The 21019-nt window shown below is 33.5% G+C and overlaps 3 protein-coding genes and 1 pseudogene across 3 annotated transcripts in view; all 4 read left to right on the plus strand.

Annotated features, from left to right (window-relative positions):
* LOC104715939 (F-box/kelch-repeat protein At1g64840-like) overlaps positions 1–2047 on the plus strand; it is a 3188-nt gene extending 1141 nt beyond the window's left edge. Inside the window, exon 3 of the mRNA XM_010433302.1 lies at positions 2006–2047. Coding sequence (XP_010431604.1) covers positions 2006–2047 — 42 coding nt within the window. The remainder of the gene's footprint in view (positions 1–2005) is intronic.
* LOC104713938 lies at positions 2765–4758 on the plus strand (annotated as a pseudogene).
* LOC104715940 (B3 domain-containing protein REM14) lies at positions 5690–7842 on the plus strand. Its single transcript, XM_019229582.1, has 5 exons — positions 5690–5886; positions 6177–6264; positions 6375–6897; positions 7016–7396; positions 7479–7842. Exons 4-5 carry the CDS (start codon positions 7025–7027, stop codon positions 7740–7742), a joined length of 636 nt encoding a protein of 211 aa, XP_019085127.1. The 5' UTR covers positions 5690–5886; positions 6177–6264; positions 6375–6897; positions 7016–7024; the 3' UTR covers positions 7743–7842.
* LOC104713940 (F-box/kelch-repeat protein At1g64840-like) lies at positions 8036–9632 on the plus strand. The gene is made up of 2 exons (XM_010431168.2): positions 8036–8291; positions 8379–9632. Exons 1-2 carry the CDS (start codon positions 8232–8234, stop codon positions 9522–9524), a joined length of 1206 nt encoding a protein of 401 aa, XP_010429470.1. The 5' UTR covers positions 8036–8231; the 3' UTR covers positions 9525–9632.

Consider the following 21019-nt stretch of genomic DNA (forward strand, 5'->3'; position numbering starts at 1 on the left):
TGGCTGTGTAATGTACGCCTACAAATACGGATTACATACAGGAAGGGTTGAAGATGACATCTGTTGTTGGAGATTGTCAAGTGAGAATCGTGTGGCGATCATCAATAGATTTCCGGCTCTGTCTCTCTGGAGTGGGTGCTAATTCAAAAATGTCGCTAATGGATACGTTTTGTTGTTGTTTTTTTTTCTTCTTCATTGGATTGTACTTTCTGATTACACTTTTGGAAACACTTACATGCATAACTTTTCTGCCGCTTAACATGTGATGGAGGAAGAGAATTTGGTGTGTTGGTCCTCTGCTTTTAAAATGTTTTGGTGTAAACAGTCACTGATTATGATATAAGATACACCAAAAATAGCATTGTTTGTTTGATCACAGACGCTATAGTGGCATGTTCTTTATGCCTGAAGCTTGTTAAAACTCACCTCTTCTTCGAGTGTTGGTACTGCAAGGGCTAACTCAGAAGTTGCTTGCTTGATAATATACCGTTCAATGGGGTTGCATTCTTGATTTTCTTGTTGAGGTTGCATTCTTGATTTTCTTGTTGACACCACACAAAAAAGATAGCTTCGTTTATGCTTCTTGCGATATGTCTTTCAAATCACAATCTACTTGGTATGGTGGGAGAGAAATGGTCGTAGGCATGAAGAGTCCACAAAACTTTGCAAAGTGTATCGACAAGAAAGTTCGCAATCAACCAAGCCATGGGAGACACCATTCATTGTGTACAGATCATTTTATATAAATATATACGAATCATTTTATATAAATGTCAATGGGCAAAATATTGGTTTTTGTAACATTATCTATTTAATATGTAAATATACAGATCGTTTTATTTTAGAAAAATAGATAATGTTACAAAAATCAATATTTTATGTATTGAGATGAAAGATGAAGCCCATTGACATTTAATTCATCTCTTTATTATTTTTTTCTATGCCATATTTAAAATACATTACAAAATTCATTATACATATTATTACTTAAATAAAACGGATAAGATTTTTTCTAAATTTCATTAATTATTTAATACAATAAATATTTATATATATTTTTCAACACAAATCTATATATATAAAGTTACCTTTTCTGACTCTTCATACTGCCACGTCAGCAACACATTTTTTTTTATTTGGGCCTAATCCACTGTATAGCTTCTAATCTATTAGTTCATAAAATATTAAAAGCCCTTATTAAACCCAAATGTTTTAAATAAATGAACATTATTAAGTAAAAATATTACTATTGATTTAATTTAGTAATAATATTATTATTTTAATAATAATATTATTATTTAAATTTTAACCAAATATGATTATATTCCAAAATTTAGAATGGGTTAATGAGTTTTAGAATATAAGTAAGATTTTAATGCATGGTGGAGTAAAAAAAGAGTTTATGTAATTGTATTTATAAAATTCTAAACATAAAAATAAAATTGAAGTGAAACATTAATTTCTAAGATTCAATTTTAATTATAGAAAAATAAAATATTAATTACTCAACTCAAATTAAAAGTTTAATCTAAAAAGAAGACATTGTAAGGGTCACAATTTTTTTTAGGGGAAAAATATGAAAAGGAGTTTTGAAAAATTAATCCATCTAAAAAAACACAAAATCAATGGTCACAAAATCTAGAAAAAATGATATGTAAGTCATTACAAAAAAGTATCATGTATAGCATATCTCAGAATGCATATTATAAAGCGGAGCTAGAATTCAATAACATAATAAAAACAATATATATATAACAGGTTTGAGATTTTATCAATTTATGATCAAATACTTTTAACCAAAAACATTGCCAGAAACAACATATTATTAAAGTACACCATATTTTTTTTAGAAGACAAAATTGAGGTTGCATCACAAAATTAGCATCTGAAAATAACATACGAGGGTTTTAGACAAATATGTAATTTGGATTAGTGAATGGATGCCGGGTTTAATCATTTCACCATTTAAGCATTCTTGACTTGGTCAGAAATTATATTATGGCAGGTGATGCACTTGTACAACTCCGTTGTAGCGGTTTGGGTATAGCAGGACTTGAACCTGCGACCATTAGGTTAAAAGCCCAATGCAGCCAAAATCTCCTACACGATTAGTTACAAAAGCTTGGATGGTTTATGGTCAAAAAGCTTAGGCTTGTATCAGCAACATAACACTAAAATGTTCATGAATCTTTGATATTTGCATTTAACGTAGGATATCAATATGTTTAAATGATCTTTATAATTAGGTCAATGATCGACATTCGGCGTTAGAAATTTTAAAATGATGTTTTCATTGGATATGAATATGGAATGTACTCTTCGAGGGAGATTCTTAAGTCATTTTTTTTACTACGTGATATATTATTGATTTACCAGAAAAACATTATTGCGACACTAGACAATATAGATATTATATATAGATTAGTAAAATAAGTATGACTTTTATTTAGATGTATCTTTTAAACTTTAAATGATTAATTATATTTATATTCAATGATTCCTATTCCTAAAAAATTTAAACTAAAATCCCTCACAAATAAATATAACAAATAAACATTATCTTTAACTATATATATGTTTTATGTTAGTAAATTAAGTTTAGTGTTTATGTAGATTTATACACAAAAATTTCAATAAATATATTTGAGCTCAAGAATTTATATTGATAAAAATTATTTTAAATTAAAATCCACGTGCTAAGTAAGACCCTCTTTCCAAGCCAGAAGATATCTTTGTCTCTTCTTCAAAAACCCTCCCCCCAAAAGTCAGTAAACCCTAAATCCAATTCTTCTAACAAAATTAAAATCTCTCGGTGAAATCTTTCAGTTTGTTCTCTCCATCGTTGGTTTCGTGTTCACAATCTTTCAATTTCTCGGCAGGTATGCGTATGGTTCGAGCTTCTCTTATCATTGAAATCGAACCTCAGATTGAATTTGGCTATGATTTTATCATTTATCGGTATTGCTGTGGTGGATTTGAGCTCATATGATTTTTATTTTTTTTGTCGGAATTGCAAAGTTCCTTCAAATCGAAAGCGTATATACACTGTAGTTCCGTTGCCTTTGTAACAAATACAATTGTTTTCTTGAAAAAAATTCAGATTTAAAAAAATTGGAGCAAAGATCGCAGAACCTGCAAGGAGAAAGAAGTTTTCATCGGTGATGCCAGACTGGTCTCAGCTCCCTGATGAGCTACTGCACCTTATCTCGACGCATCTAGAAGAGAACAACTGTTTCGATGTCCTTCGTGCTCGCTCTGTTTGCCGCACATGGCGATCCGAATTTCCTTTTCCTTCTTGCCTGTTGCGCTTAAGTTATTCTCTTCCCGCGTTCGCAGACTTCCCTTTAGAAAGCAAAGAATTGTGCACCCTCGAGAAGGTCCCTTTGTTCCTCTTTAGACTCCGAGCTCCTGCTGCTTCCTCTGCGTTACCGTGTGAGTATATTCTGGGAGGAATAGGCCGAGATGAGTCAGTGGAGCTGCTTCCATCTCCTCTTCAATGTACAGTGAAAGTGAAGTTACGAGGATCTGATCCAACCTTGATTAAGATTCTCGACTATCAAATTCTCCCACTGGGCTATCATTACAGAATGATCGGTTGGGATCCTGAAGATTATGCAAAAAGTTACTGAGGCGTGGCTTTTCTTCCACTAAACAAGGATGGAGGAGGAGGAGGAGGAGGAGGAGGATTCGTTGTGCTCCTCGACTACTCTGACGTTTTGTTGGTGTTAACAAGTGCTGAAATGAGGTGGGAACCGCTCAAGAATGTCCCAGATCATCGATGCACGAATTTAGTCACTTTTAGAGGCAGATTCTATGCAGTTTTTTTAGGCGGACTAATTCTCGTTATCGATCCTTATTCGCTGGAGGTGACTCCCCTGATGCCTTCACAGCCTCTGCGTTCAATTGATTATCTGATTCCATCTGGAGATGATGAGCTTTTCCTTGTTGAGAATTTCTACCCAATTCCTGTTGCTGATGAAATAGATTATAATCGGTTAACATGTAGAGTGAGTAGGCTAGATGAGGAGGCTGGTAAGTGGGTTGAGGTCAGTGATTTGGGAGACCGTGTCNGAATTTAGTCACTTTTAGAGGCAGATTCTATGCAGTTTTTTTAGGCGGACTAATTCTCGTTATCGATCCTTATTCGCTGGAGGTGACTCCCCTGATGCCTTCACAGCCTCTGCGTTCAATTGATTATCTGATTCCATCTGGAGATGATGAGCTTTTCCTTGTTGAGAATTTCTACCCAATTCCTGTTGCTGATGAAATAGATTATAATCGGTTAACATGTAGAGTGAGTAGGCTAGATGAGGAGGCTGGTAAGTGGGTTGAGGTCAGTGATTTGGGAGACCGTGTCTTGTTTATTGGACACTTTGGAAATGTCTGCTGCTCGGCTAAGGAGCTTCCTGATGGCTGTCTTGTGACTGGGAACTCAATTTTGTTCACCAATGCAGGCGATCTAACTTTTGCCTATGAATATGGAGTACATACTGGAAGGCCCGAAGACGAACTCAATATTTGGAGATTCTCAAGAGAGAACCGTGTGATGGTCCTCGAGACATCTTCGGTTGTAGCTCTTCGAGTTGAGTGCGAAACTGAAAATACCGCTTTGGATACATGAGACATACTGTTGGTTTTGTTTTTATTAGAATCACAAGCAACCTTATCCTTCGATTCGATATTAGGTTTATATATTTTTATCTAGTGTAGCTTGATATTTTGAAGACTAGATCAATCGTATTTAAGTTTTATTGTGTTTTTGCGAGAGTATCCCCACAACAACCTTGTCAACACCACACAGCCATGTCTCTTGAAATCTAAAAGCTGCATTAGCCCGGCTGAGTACTTGGTATCACATGGTCATGTTTTTTTACCAGTACTCTTCCAAGTCGCCAAAAGCTTTTGAAAGAAGTAAATTATATGTCTCAACCTGCAGCAGATGTTCCAAGCCACTTTCATGGCTACAATTATGAAAAACTGTACAATGCAAGGTAATAAAACTGGTCATGTATGTATCATATTGATGACTTGGAGGCTTGGAGCCAAATTTAGACCACACAGAAATGAAATAAGCTGTAGGTATTTATTTTTACTTTGAAGACATGTAGGAAGTGTGATAAAGCATTCTTGTAGTGGCGTGCAACTTAAATTACACACACATAGTGGTACAACCACTTAGGAGGTTTTTAGGATCAATGCTAAGTGTTTAGGAAGTATTTTGGACAAAAGATTATGTAAGGATATAAGAAAGATCTTTATACAAAGGGATAAACTTTATTATTGAAACACTCAAAGGGATTACAAGAACTCTTAAGACTCTTACTCAAACTCACTCACTCTAGCTTGTGTGAAACTCTTCACCAAGTCTTGGTATTTATAATACAAGTCTTAGGGAATATTACATAGAATATTCCTTAAGCTTTATTTCACAACCCTCCATTTATTCAACTCTCTATTTTATTTTACAACTCTCCATTTATTCAACTTTCTCACAACCATCTACTTCACTATCATATACTCCCTCCGTTTTATATTACTTGTCGTTTAAGGTTGTTTCACACAGATTAAGAAAACCATTAAATTTTCTGTTTTATCCCTTTTTAATATATTTTCTAATTTTTTTATTGGTCAAAACATTAATAAAGTTGGATAGAATTGAAATTTTTACCAAACATTTGCATTGGAAATCTAAAACGACAAGTATTAGGAAACAAAAATTTATCTCTAGAATGACAAGTAATAAAAAACTGAGGGAGTAACACATAATTATTACTTATTCCCCCTGTCTCCAAAAGAGAGGCGACGTCTATCTTATTCGTTGTACTGAAGCTAATCTAGTGGGAGGTTCCTGTTAGGCTCTGTTTCGACTGAGGAAACATGTTATAGGTATGGTTAATCGTCTTTTCACTTCTACATAATTGATTTATTGAGAAATTTATGATTGTTATTATAAAAGCATGTAAAGTGCATAAGTTTTCCTCAACTAAGCCTTATATAGAGAAAAAGTCAACAGTATATGTTTTGAAACAAAGTTAATCATTACTAGTTTTTTATTTTTTTTAAAAGCTCTCGGGTTCACTAGTGGGAAACCAAAGAGTCTCTAGTTAAAAATAAAAATAAGTCTCGACATTTATAATTTTGTGTTTACTACACTCTTTACCCCTTTGAGATTGCAGTGTGAAGTCTAAGAGAGATTTAGAAGCTTTGATAATGGCGAATCAACATTTCTTCAAGCCTCTTCTTCCTGGCTTTCACAGCCATTTGGTAATATTTCTCTCTTACTCTTTCCCTTCTTCTATCTCTGTCTATGTCTCTGTCTTTTGAGAAGCTCATTGAGCATAATGTGTCTGTTATGTATTTGCATGTTGTTTCAGACAATTCCTGTGGCTTTCTTCTTGAAGAATGTACAAGGAAGAAATGAGCAGAAGACGGCCGAGTTAAGATCAGACGCATCCAAAATAATCTGGAAAGTGAAAATAGATGGCCAAAGACTCACAAACGGTTGGAAAGAGTTTGCTCTCGCACATGCTCTTCGCATAGGCGACATCCTTGTTTTCAAACAAGAGCGAGACATGAGTTTTCACGTGATAATTTTGGGACCTAGTTGTTGTCCGATTCAATATGTGTCTTCTTTAAACAACCAGAACAATCTCGGTCAGTTGTGTTCATTTGCCTCTCTAACTGATATATTGAAGAAATGTGCTCATATAGTGGAATATGAATCCGTAAGTATTATATAAAAGATAGAGAGTCTCTTCTTTAGTCTAATACTAGTTGGATGTAGTCTCTTCTTTTTCAGGGAAGATTCAAAGAAAAAAGGAAAAAGCAGAGTCGTCATTAGATCTATCTTGTTTTGTGGCTAATGTCACGCCTTCAAATCTACGCTATGACTCACTGGTATTCTAACTCTTTAATTTTTTTGAACACCAAAAGAAACTATTATAGTAGGTTTGTATCTTGTTTTAGGGTATGAATTAGATTCAAACTCATGTTTGTATTGTAATGAAATTTCCAGACTCTTCCAATGAGTTTTGTGAGAGCAAATGGTCTAGACAGAAGATGTGGAGAGATAATTCTGATGAACGAAAAGGGCAGATCATGGAGTGTAAGTTTGAAACGAAGATCATGCGGAACTACTTACATCAGAGGAGGAGGATGGAGAAGTTTTTGTCAAGCTAATGGACTTAGAGCTGGAGATTTCTCAAGTTTCAAACTGATCCAAAGAGGTGGAACTCTTGGTTTACGGATATCCCCTGGAGAGATAGAAGAAGAAGATTGCTTATCAGAAGGAAATGTAGTGAAGAGTAGATCGATATGGAAAGCTTCTTCTTCAGAATCTCAAAACCGTTTTGTGACAGTAACCCTTACGCCTTACAACATCAGAGAATCTAAACTGGTTAGTCTCATCACCAAACCATTAATTTTCTTTTTTACAGAATTCTTCATCCTTATCTCACCCTCGTTTGAATCTCTCGCAGACGCTTCCAATACCTTTCACAAAGGTGAATGGATTACAAAAGGCAAAGAAGATGAGTTTCTTGGATAAACACGGCGTGAAGTGGTCTACCAAAATGTGTTTTGAGGTGGAACGTAACAGAATGGGATTGGCAGGAGGTTGGAAAGAGTTTTGCAATGCTAACGGTGTGAAGATAGGAGAATCAATCATCCTGGAGCTGGTTTGGGGAGCAGACAGAAGCTCTGTTCTTAAGTTTTGTTCCAAGGTGAAACAAGAGACCAACTGAAAATGTGCCTAAATCAATGTTTTAACTAGTGACAATGTCCAATTCTAGAAGTGAAGAAGTCACTGTATGTTGTTTTTTGTTGTGAGGATATGTAGACATTCTGGTGGCTACTTGTAACTTTTTTGGATGCATACTCTGTCTAATGCTGATGGTCATCTGGTGACTTCTTTTTTACCATAAGCCCAACTCTTCTTCTATTAAGGCCCAAATTCCGGAATGAAGCCCGTTGTGTCAACCCGACCCGACTAGTCAAATTGGTAAAAAGAAAATTTCCTCCTGGAAACAAATTTTACTTCCCCAGATCCGAAAATATTTGGGAGAAGATGGTTTCGTTTCTGACTTTTTCAACCTTCTTCTTCTGTGTCTCTGTAATTATTTAGGGTTCTTAACACTTAATCCAGGTTTTGGGTACGTACTCTTTCTCCACCTTCAATTCTGGAATTAGACTAAATTCTCTAATCAATTTTTCTTAAATTCATTCTTCCTGCAATGATGGCGGAACCTGCAACAGAGACATCATCCATAGACTGCTCTCTTCTCCTGGATTGCGTAAGAACTCGTTTTTGATGCTTATTCGCAGATATCTACTTCAAAAATTGTAATTTTTTTTTTCTTTTTTTTTCTTTTTTCTTGTAGGTTTCGAAATTGCAGCTGTCTCCCGCAACGAAAGAGCAGACACCAGAGTGGTCTCTTCTCCCTGGAGAGTTACTGCAACTCATCTTGACGTATCTTGACAACTGTTTCGAAGTTGTTCATGTTCGCTCTGTTTGCACCACGTGGCGATCAGCGATTCCGTTTCCTTCTTGCTTGTTACGTCTGAGTTACTCTCTTCCAACTTTTGCTGATTTCCCTTACGATAGCAGAGACTTGTGTATCCTTGAGAAGATCCCTTTGTTTCTTTTTAGAGTCCGAGATACGTCGCCTTGTGAGTATTTTCTAGGAGATATAGGTCTAGTAGATGAGTCAGAGAATCATTATCATATGGAGCCTCTTCAGTGTACAGTGAAAGTGAAGATACCAGGATCTGAAAAGCCAACCTTGATGAACATGCTAGACTGTCAGATCATCCCTCTAGGACATCAGTATAGAATGATTGGTTGGGATCCTGAAGCGTGGACATCAGCTTACAGAGGCGTGGCTTTGCTTCCGTTAAATAAACAAGGAGGAGGATTTGTTGTGCTACTCAACTACACTAAAGTTTTGTTGGTGTTAACAAGTGGTGAAATGAGGTGGATGCGGGTTAAGAAGTTCTCAGATGCTTCTTGTTGGGATTTGTTCATTTTTAGAGGTAGGTTTTACGCTGTCTTTCTTAACGGGGAAATCTTCGTTATTGATCCGTGTTCGTTGGAAGCGACTCCATTGAAGCCCTCACAGCTTTTGAACTCAAGTAATTATCTAGTTCCATCAGGTGATGATGAGCTTTTCCTGGTTGAGAAAATCGTACCAAGATATGGTGAGTTGGATTATTTTCGGTTAGTATGTAGAGTGAGTAGGCTAGATGAGGAGGCTGGTGAATGGGTTGTGGTCAGCGATTTGGGAGACCGTGTTTTGTTTATTGGAGAGCTGGGGAATTTCTCCTTCTCGGCTAAGGAGCTTCCTCCTGGTGGTTGTGGTGTGAGTGGGAACTCTGTTTTGTTCACTAACGGGCCAGGAAATGTAACTTATGCCTATAGATATGATGTAGAGACTGGAAACCTAAGTTTTTGGAGATTTTCAAGAGAGAATCGTGTGATGATTCTCAACAGATCTCCTCCAGTGCTGGCTCTCCAGGTTGAGCGCTAAGCTGTAACATCTTACTTTTGGATTCACTATCTTTAGAGACATGGCTTTACATGTGAATTTGTTTGGACCCAATTTTTGTGAGATTCAATATGGATTGTGTTCAGACAACGAGGACCTCAGTGAGAGTGTCTCTCTAACTCTGAATCTGAGACAGACACATTTAAGCGATGTGTTCATGTGACTTATTCTTTTGTTTTTGAGGAAAGATTCATAGGAAGAAGAATCCAAGAAGAGAGAGACGGTATAATTAATCAAAAGTTCGCTGAAATCTATATTCCAAAACTTGTATACAACGTATGTAATACCAAATCAAGAAAATAAAAATGATATAGCTGAATAGTGAACAAACGTTTTGGGCATCAAAGTTTGGTCTTTAAAGAAGTTGTCCTGGAAAATTTGCCCATCAATCTTCAATCCAGGCCAGATCTAAATCAATGAACGTCAAAATAAATCTAAGTATGCAAAGAGTACAACAAGTTGTGGCTTGGGTTTGAGCATTGTGTGAAGATCATAAGAAAACTTGAGTGTTCAGGCCAAGTCGAGAGCAAGTTCAGACAAAACTTTCTGACTTGTTTTAGTCTAAGAGCGGCAGCTGATCAAGAGATGCATGTGGGCAAGACACTTATTCATGCTTTCAAGGCAAATTCTATATCGTCCATGCAAGCATGAATAAATGTGTTGACAACATGTATCTCCTCATCAACCTTTGCTTTTTAGGCTAAACTAAGTCAGCAATTTTAAATCTTAAATTGCTCTTAACATGGCCCCTACACGCAAGTTGTCTAATGATCTTTATGCAATGCTAAAACCCAAGCCAATACTTGTTGTATTCTCATTTTGATGGTCACTGGTTTTCTGTGATCTATAAATTTAAGAGTGACAAGCAAATTCTTCCGCACAGCTTCTTATCTTCATATGTTTGACATCATAATAGGTTCCAAAGCTGACACCCTTTGCTTTTCTCCTGTTGCTTTCAGTTTCTAATGAAAAATTGTTTGCAATGTGTAAAAACTAAGGAATTGTTGGAATGTTGTGAGAAACTAAGGAGTTAGAAATGGGAAACATGTTCTTACCTGAAGCTTGAACTGGACTTACTAGTGATCAACTATCAGTCCACTACCATCAACGTCCAGGGTTTCTACCAGCGACGGCGAGCTACTCGTCTTTGGGGACGTCGTCGAGAAGAAATCCAAGGCGAAAGTGCTTGCCACTGCGTTGGAGATCGGGGAAGCCTGCTGTGATTAAATGCATGACAAAATTAGAAATGAGTTTGCTCACTAAATCCATTTTAAACAGATTTAGGTTTCACAAGATCTTTTGCTAATATCTGAAAACGAGTGAAATATCATTACGATATAATCATAAGTTCATTGCAAATCTATAGCGAAAATTTGTGAACAAGATATTGCATGTCAAATCCAGAAAACAAAGACATTTATATAGTTAAAGAGACAGTTTTTGCATGAGCATCTGTTGGAAAACAAAGTAGGATTCTTACCAAAAGAAACAATTTAAAAAAACATATTCAGGTATTAGACAAAATTTTATTGCTAGATCTTAAGATTTCTAGATCTAGATGCCTCTAAAGTGAAATCTAAAAAACATCTACAAACAAAAGAATCGTATTGGTTTCAGAACAAAAATAAAACCCATCTACATCTCTCAATTCAGGCCAGATCATACCGATGACCATAATAATAAACCTGATAATGCAAAGAGTACGTACAGAAAGCTGTGGTTTTGGGTTTGAGCATTGTGTGAAGATCATTAGACAATTGAGTGTTCAGGTCATGTCAAGAGAAAGTTCGCTCATAATTTTCTGACTTTGTTTAGCCTTAGAACGATAGCTGATCAGGAGATACATGTGGTGGTGACATTCATACTTACTTTTAAAGAAAATTATATATCTTCCATGAAAGCAAGAATGAATGTCTTGACAACATTTATCTTCCCAACCTTTGCTCGTTAAGCTAAACAAAGTCAGTAACTTTAAGTTTGCAACCTTTTAAGATTTAAAAGAAGCTGTCCTTGACAATCTGCCCATCAATCTCTCTATTCAAGCCAGATCAAATCGATGACCTTCAAAATAAACCTGAGAATGCAAAGAGTACGTACAGCAAGCTGTGGTTTTGGGTTTGAGCATTGTGTGAAGATCATAAGACAATTTGAGTGTTCAGGTCACGTGGAGAGAAATTTCAGAAATAAATTTTTGACTTGGTTTAGCCTAAGAGGGCAAGCTTATCCGGAGATGCATGTCGTCAAGACATTCATTCATGCTTTCAAGGAAAATTCAATATCGTCCATGCAACTTGCAAGCATAAATAAATGTCTTGCAAACATTTATCTCCTCATCAACTTTTCCTTTCTAGGCTAAACTAAGTCAGAAATTTAAGTCTTAAATTGCTCTTAACATGGCCCCTACATGCAAGTTGTCTAATGATCTTTCTGCAATGCTAAAATCCAAGCCCAATACTTGTTGTATTCTTTGTATTCTCAAATATATTTTGATGGTCATTGGTTTGCTGCGATCTATAAATTTAAGAGTGACAAGCAAATTCTTCCGCACAGCTTCTTATCTTCATATGTTTGACATCATAATAGGTTATGAAGCTGACACCCTTTTGCCTTTTTCCCGTTGCTTTCAGTTCCTAATGAAAAATTGTTGCAATGTGTAAAAACTAAGGAATTGTTGCAATGAGAGACACTATAAGGAGTTATAAAGGGGAAACATGTTTTTACCTGAAGCTTGAACTGGACAAACTAGTGATCAACACTCAGTCCACTACCATCAACGTCCGGGGTTTCTACCAGCGACGGCGAGGTACTCGTCTTTGGGGACGTTGTCAAGAATGAATCCAAGGCGAAAGTGCTTGCCACTGCGTTAGAGATTTCAGATCCGGAAGCCTGTTGTGCTTAAACGCATGAAAAAAAAAATCAGAATTGAGTTTGCTCACTAAATCCAGTTACTATATATTTAGGTTTCACAAGATCTTTTGCTACAATCATGATGCCTCAAAAATGTAATCTAACATAAATCTGAAAACAAGTGAAATATCATTACGATATAATCAGAAGTTCATTGCAAAACTAAACAAAAAGTTTGTGAACCAATGGATCTGTCATGCAATGATACTGCATGTCAAATCCAGAAAACTACAACGAAGACATGATATAGTTCAAGTGACAGTTTTCGCATGAACATCCGTTGGAAAACAAAGCAGGATTCTACGAAATGAAACAATTTTTGAAAACATATTCAGGTTTCTAGCAAAATTTTGTTGTTAGATCTTAAGATATCTGGATCTAGATGCCTCTAAAATGAAATCTAAAACCATCTACTAAGAAAAAGTATCGAATTGGTTTCAAAACAAAAATAAAACCCACCAGAAACTCACGCTACACATCCCAAACCACCAATCAAACAAAACGTACTCTCCACTATTTAAAAAAAAACTTTATACCATCAATCAAAGCATGAATGATCTCTTATCTTCAGTAAAAAGATAGAATTTATACAACCTTGATACCATAGAGTGATGAATATGTGGCCATGGTCTGTACATACAGATGACTTTTTATGGTATAATATTATAATATTTTTATATATTCAAATATTCATATATTCAGTCAACCTTGCCTCAATTTCATATTATATATTGCCATATACAGAAAAAAAAAATCTTATTTTGTTTTCATGAATCTAATAATACTTTGAATCAAAACTTTTTTTGATAAAAAAAAAAATTGTTTCTTATCTACACATTAAGCAAAGTTCTATCTACACGGTTTCCATAGAGTGACTATGTCTTAAATTGCTGTTAAAATGTTCGTTATACTCAAGATGTCCAATGATCTTAGCTTTACGATAGAACCCAAAAACTTTTATTTCTCATAGATGCCAGCGAAGCCTTAAAAGCAACATCCGCTGATCCCTGATTGGCATCGTTTACGGTTGAGAGCCCCCCAGTTGGAAATATGTACGTCACCATTCACCAAACACCCTCGAAACAAAACCCAAGTTGGGAATATGTGCTTTATCTACAAAGTCTTCGACATGTTTTTTAAAAAATGCTTTATCGACATGTATTCACATATCACATAGTTAACAAGTAAATAATATATGATTATGCTGATAGCATTAGTGAAGCATAACTTCATACAAAATTTTGGAACAAAATAACTTCAGAATTTAATTAGAAAGCAAAAATAGGGAAAATCACAACAAAAAGGACCTTTAAGTGGTACTCACATCTACTTAAAACCTAAAAAAATGTGTTACACTCTAGTTGTTAATTACCACAACTCTTGTATTTTCTTTTTGTGTCAGATGTTTGAAAAGAAAATATCGAGAAACAAATGAATAAAGACACTAACCAATAGTCTGCAATCGTCTATTTTATGATATTTCTATTTTTGGGCGATTAATTTTGTTGATATTATCTGTCCCTAACATATAATTAAGAAGGAGATAAGATTAGTATAGTTTAAGATTTCAGATTTGAATAACTTCAAATCCTCAGTGTCTTGCCCCGTTGCAATGGGGTCGAAAGGTAAGGATGCGTTATGTGTCCTGAGTTAAGATCAGGTTCTAGCCAATTGTCGTGGAAAAATCCGATCTCGTGATGCTTCATGACTGTTCTTCTTAGCCATGTTACATGGCATTGGAGGATTCCAAATAGAACTTGCCTAATGTGCTTAATTAGATAATGCAAATTTCAGCCTTGATCAAACTCAAAACATGTCTAGAGATCGGTCTGAAAGACTACACAAATTTTGCATAAAATTATACGAAGCGCTAAGCAGAGCCAGCCCAAGACACAAACTGATGAAGCATCAGCTTGCGGCCACAAAATATATAGGTCTATAATCGGTCCTTTTTCACAGAAAGTTCCTTTAGCCTAGTGGTAAAAGCAGTGGAAAAGAGTCTAAGATGTCATGAGTTCAATCCTCAAAACTCTTATTTATTTGTGTTTTCATTAAATTTTTTTTTAACAGACCTAAAAATATTTTTGGACTTGTGGCCTCATAATTCTCTGTGACGGCTCTGGCGCTAAGTAGTTTGCATAAGGTAAATTATATGTGACATTTAAATGATTTGCTTAGATTTCAAGGATAAATTTTGACCCAAATAAATGTACTGCTTAAGATTTACATTTACTTACGTAGATTTTTTTTTGTTCCTTTGAGAAATAAATATAACAAATACGTAAGTGAAATGCAAAACACTGTATAAGACTGAATTTTTTTTCATTGCCTGTGTTTTGATGGTTTAATTGGTGAATGTGCTTTTCTTGTCTAAGTTATATATTATGGAAATCGAAGTCCAAAAAATCTTAGATAATAAAAACAAAATAAAACTACGAAATGATTGACCGTGCAAAAGTTTGTACCCTCCACTGCTTGAATGAAGCCTGAAAGGTTCAGGTGGAAGCTGACGAAACGTGGGACATGAATGAATGTATCCAATAATAGTGCAAATACATTTTTAATTGTTTTTTTTATCCTTTTTTTTTTCTTTTTTTTTTTCCTTTTTTTCTTTTTTTAATTGTTTCTTTTTCTTTTTCTTTTCTTTTTCTAGTTAAAAAAATGTTTTTTTTTTCTCAAACAGAGTTTGTAGTTGTACCAAGAACACATTTGGATCCGATTGATAATGTAACCAAATCTGTACAGAAAAACTGTAAGATGAAGCTGTAAGCTGTTACGGAATAGTGTAAAACTGTAAAAAAAAACTGTACGTAAAAGTTGTACCAAAAAACTAAGAGTAAAGCTTTTAATAAAACTTTTTGGTAAAAATTTTGTGATTGCTAAAAATTTAGAGTTGTACTACTTGTAATACTTTGTTTAAGCTGTACTACTTGTAATACTTTGTTTAAGTTCACCAGTCAGTACCAAAAGAACCAACCTTTATACAGTTATACTACTACCCTTTAATTTTTATATAATATTATTTCTTTTCTCGTAAATGCGAATGCAAATATACTTACCCACGTAAATAAATAAGATATGAATTGATTGTCGAATTACAAGAAGAACATGGTGCTTGGTGCTTTATATTAGTACTAAATTAAAAAGGATGAATTGAATTATGTAATGTATTTTTTAATAGCGGTAATGATTCTTGTTATGACAATGTGCCAAATCAATTTGAACCAAAGATATTGTTGATCGAATCTAATCTCATTTTGTGTGCTTAGATAATATAAAATAGAATCGAATTTGTGTAATGACAATGACTGGTGATCTCAAGTTTTCTATGTTATTTGTTTTAACCAAAACGTGATCCGGGTATTTACCATCATACTAATCCTTTTATAAAAAATGAGTGTTAAATACATTAGATCTAACTGCAAAAACGTACCTCATAGAATCTGTAAAACGCTTAATATGCTTAAGGTTGAAGCTTTTTTATAACATGTATAAATTAAATGTAAATGAAAAAACTTACGTGAACAATCGAGACCATGTAAAATTTTACCCATGATACATCTATCAACAGATATAAAGAGTTGTTCATAGGTAAATACATAAACAATCGACAACACAAGATAGTTAGTAATCTTATGATGGAAAGATGAAATCACCAAGAGAGAGAGAAGCATTTAGATCACATCTGACGCACCAATTGAGAGAATATGGAAGATGAAGACGAGAAGCACAAATTGGTTTGTTGGGGCTTTAACCCACAATGCTCATTCCCTCTCGTCCTTTCGCTATCATTTCTGTCTCTCTTAGTATTATTGTGCAAACATTGTCATTTACCACTAAAGCACCCAAATGTGCTATTTCACTGTGCCTCATGTCGTCGCACTAATATCTTGTGGGCCTCTATAATCATCACAGATTTCTCGTTATATCCTGACGGGAATAAAGTGACGATACTAATACTATATTATATAGTATATATAAACATATATATACTAAACTACCATCTAATACTGATGTGCATTTGTTTAAGCACTTTTAGAAAAACCTGATCGGTTAAATTTGTTTATTACTGAGTAAAAGTTTTTCGATCATTGATTTGTTCAAAAGTGATTTCTGGTAATGACCGATCATTGTGTTGACAAAAAAAAAAGAACTCAGATCAATTTCATTATTCAATATATGATTTTCCTGCCATCTTAATTAGGGCATCGTATCAATGCTTATATTTCAAAGGTAACTGAAAATAAGAGTTAAGTTTTTTTCTTAATTTATTCGAATATATATATGTCATCCCAATGTGAATACATAGATGATTCCAAAATAGGCCTTCGTAAATATTTGTAAAGATTGAGTCTAGCATATAAACAAAACAGATAGAAAGAAAATAATGTGGTCCTTTGAAATGGACGGATCATCTGAAATACATAAAAGTTTAACGCTGGGACACAAATATGCACCTGATAACTTACATATTTATCTGAAGACAGCTTTTGTGGACTATTGAGCAGCTAGCTATACCTGGTGCGGGTAGTTGGTGTGACAAGTGAGTAACAGTTGGAAACACAAAATGCACATAAAAATGTATATAGCTCCTTAAAAAGATTGTAAAAGATTTAAATTGTTCGACTAAATTTAAGTTTTAAGGACATTTCCAACCCTATTCTATTTTAGAGTTAAATTTCTATTATATAGCAATATTTGCTACAATCCTACTCTATATATTACTCTAAAATAGAGAAAATGATAGTATTACTCTATATATAAAGCAATTATATTCTCACCTCTATTTTTTTTACACTGAAAATAGAATAATACATTGGAGTAAAACAATGCTCTATTTTTGAGTTACTCTATTTTAGAGGAAAAAATAGAAATATACATTAGAGATGGTTTAAAAGTAATTTCAAATTTTTTTTTTAAGTACAATCAGTTCAAAAACTTAGGCTTTTTTTTAACATTTTTCAAAAACTGTTTTAAGATGCTAATTTGCTCTTTAATACGCCAATTGGACAGATTTAACTTTATTGATGACATTTATAGTCCTATACTTATTGCTAAAGAAAATAACACATGAAACTATCTTGTGGGTTGACGGAGTGGAATCGATGGCGAGAAGCCGAGAACCTTGATGTTAATGCCGCAACTTTGTGGTTCTTGAATCTGTCGGAGTCTTTTGTGTATTTAATTTTGTAAAAAAGAAATATTAGTATGTTGTATTTGATTTAATAAATTAGGGGTAGGTAACATTCTGTCACAAACCGATATCCCGTGATTTGATTCGTGCGACCTTGGGCTTGTTCGTTTGGTTGACGCTGGCGGCTGCGGCAGCGGCTGCGTTTATGTTTTTAACCGCTGAATTGAAACAACGTTTAAAAATATTAGACGTAGGTCGCAGCGTTTGTCGCAGCGTCATGACGCAGGTACCTGCGGCAAGCAAACGAACAACCATACCTGCGTCTGCCGCAGCCGCAAGTACCTGCGGCAGCCAAACGAACAAGCCCCTTACCTCATAAAAGATAAATAAGCATACTATTAGGAAGTAGAAACTCAAACTTAAAACTTAGAGAGAGAAAGTAAAGTTTTACTAATTAGAAAAATACTCGGATAATTATAAATGACCCATTTATAAACAAGTTCACCTTCGTAATGGACGATATTGATAGAATCATATATATAAAAGTAAAGTTTCACTCTCTACTTATTGGTCCACTTGGCAATTCAATTTTAATAAAAAAATATTTATATTAAATTATAAATTTAAAACACATTTAATCTTCACATTTAACTCACATTTTCATACAAAACTGAAATCATATAAATTATGCATTAACTTTATTTCTCCACTCAATTGTAATTAAACAAATAATAAATGAGAATTGTAACTTCCATTGTTCTAAATGTAATTTTCCATCACTTCTCTTCCTATAAATACTCATTCTTTTATTCTCTTAATCTCTCATTCTTTCATTCTCTAATCCTTTTCCACTATATCTCTTTTAATTTTTTGTATTTTTTTGTTATTGTTGTTATATGAGTTAAAAAAATCAATTCAAATATCATTGAGTTTGTATGATTTGTATATCTTACATTGTTTACTTTAATGTTTTAAAAGGTTTATCTCCATTGTCTATATTAGATTAACATCTAGTAAGTTATTATTTTTCATACTCTCACCACACAATAAGTCATGAAGTTGAAAAGATTCATCTCTATGTATCATTTTTAATAATTTGTAAAGATCAATATAATAATATTTAAAGATCAATACAATTATCCATTTATAAAGCCTATTTTGCTTAAAGTCTATAAACTCTATTTATAAATTCTATTTTGTTTTGTGATCAAATAGATAAATTTGTAAAGATCAATATAATATTTATTTCATTTAAAATTTGAGGTTTCTGAAAACAAAAAGAACTTCAATTAAAAAAAAAAGGTCTTTGTGATTTAGGTGGAAATGAAATATAGAAAAACAATATAATTTAACACCATTTAACTAAATCCTCCAAAGATGAAACCATTAGTATGAAATCTAGCACTATACTTTAAATTGATGAGTGAAAAACAAAAAACAAAACCAAAAAGATAGAAGTTCTCCTTGGGGGTTTTAAAAAATATTTGGATTGAAGTTTATAAAATTTTATAAGAAAACTAATTTAGTTTGTCACTTCAAAAGTACTATTTTCAATTTGAAATTATGTATGATTGTTGAGTTTATATCAACAAAACAACCAAATCATGTGTAAGTTAAAATTTTGAGCCCCTTAGTATTCCTTTTCCTTAAGTCAAAACAAATTAAAATATTTTTTATATTAAATCACAAATTAAAAAACATTTAATCTTGACATTTAACTCACATATTAATATAAACTATGTAAGATATACATATCATACAAACTTACATAAAGGTTTCACTCTCTCCTTATTGATTAATTTAGCATTTAATTTCTAAAAGAATCATATTTATTTTTAGTTAAATAAATATATAATAATGTACATTAATCTATACTTTAAATCCACACTTTACTACTAAATTGTAACTGAAATTACATGTATTATGAATTGACTATTTTTCCATTCATTTTCATTCAAACACACTATAAATTATAATTAACTCTTCTATTTAATAATTTTAGAAATGTAACTTTTATCCCTTGAAATCCCGTTAAACAATCCGCTGTTTTGGAATGTCGACCAGAAGTTGAACTTTTTCAAGGATGTTAATGATATAATTAACACAAGGGGAAATACTGGTTCAAAGATGGTAAGTAATATGGAACAGCATCGACCGTTGTTTGTAGGAGTTGATGGGAAGTGGGAGAAACTGATTGATTCTTAGATAATCACTCACATAAGGACCGACTATCAAAACAAAACAGGAAACTCACTCCATCCACAACATTTTGAAAAGGTTCGGTCCTTGATACGGTTAATTCGAAACCAGCATATTCACTTCTTGGAACTTTCTCCAAACATTCAGGTTCGCACCTCATAATAAAGAAAACACAAATATCATTGAAACCATAATACACACAAGTTTATTTTGAATTTTATGTTTGTCGCAGGCACTTTATAGGGGGACACTTGAAGGATTGCTGGAATATTACAGTGGGATATTTCCTACATTGCTGAGGATGATCTACAAGGAATTACACCAACATTTCAAACACACTATAAATTATAATTAACTCTTCCATTTAATAATTTTAGAAATGTAACTTTTATCCCTTGAAATCCTATAAATAATTATTCTCACATTATCATCCACCATATCTCATATTCTAAATATTTTCTTTGTTTTGTTTGTGTTCTTGCATGGGCTCAAAAATTTGAGAATAGTTATTTATAGGATTTCAAGGGATGATAATTATTGATTTGATTCTTCAGAAATAGCATACGAAAAAACTTTTTAAAAAAAAATGCTCAGAAAATTCTCATAATTTTATAATTATTATAACCTAAAATAAATTAACATAACTAATATAACAACCCGCGCATATGCACGGGATATTACCTAGTCGATCTAATGGTAGAGATCGATTCTCTAGATCCTCCTAATTGGATATTATCCTTCTTGTACAAGGCTTTCTGCTTTGTCTCCAAGGCTTCTACAATATTATACTAGTTTTTTCTCCAAACCTTCAAGAATACTCCAGAAAATGTAAAAAGAAACAAGACTTAAAAATACATAAAAGCCTAAGCTCTCTATAATTCGATAGATCAATCCGAGTTAATGCAAAAATTTTACACGTAACAGTACATTATTATTATTTTTCAAACAAACACCTTACATAGTTACATGTATATATAAGTATATGTGTCCCTAACAAAATAAGTTTGACATTGCATGCATATGCGGCAAAACTAAAAGTAATAAACCACTTGTGACAAAATACAAAAAAATGCTTTAATTCAGATAATTAAATATTCGGAGTGACTCACTTTCGTTTTCCTCAGGTAACTTCTCACCTATAAATATAACACCTCATCGCACTTATTTCATTCATCTTTCCAGCTTTCTTCTTTTTTCTTCCATAAAGTCAAGAGTGATAAAATTAAAAAAAAAATAT

Source organism: Camelina sativa, chromosome 9 (genome assembly GCF_000633955.1).
Source record: "Camelina sativa cultivar DH55 chromosome 9, Cs, whole genome shotgun sequence".
NCBI lineage: Eukaryota > Viridiplantae > Streptophyta > Magnoliopsida > Brassicales > Brassicaceae > Camelina > Camelina sativa.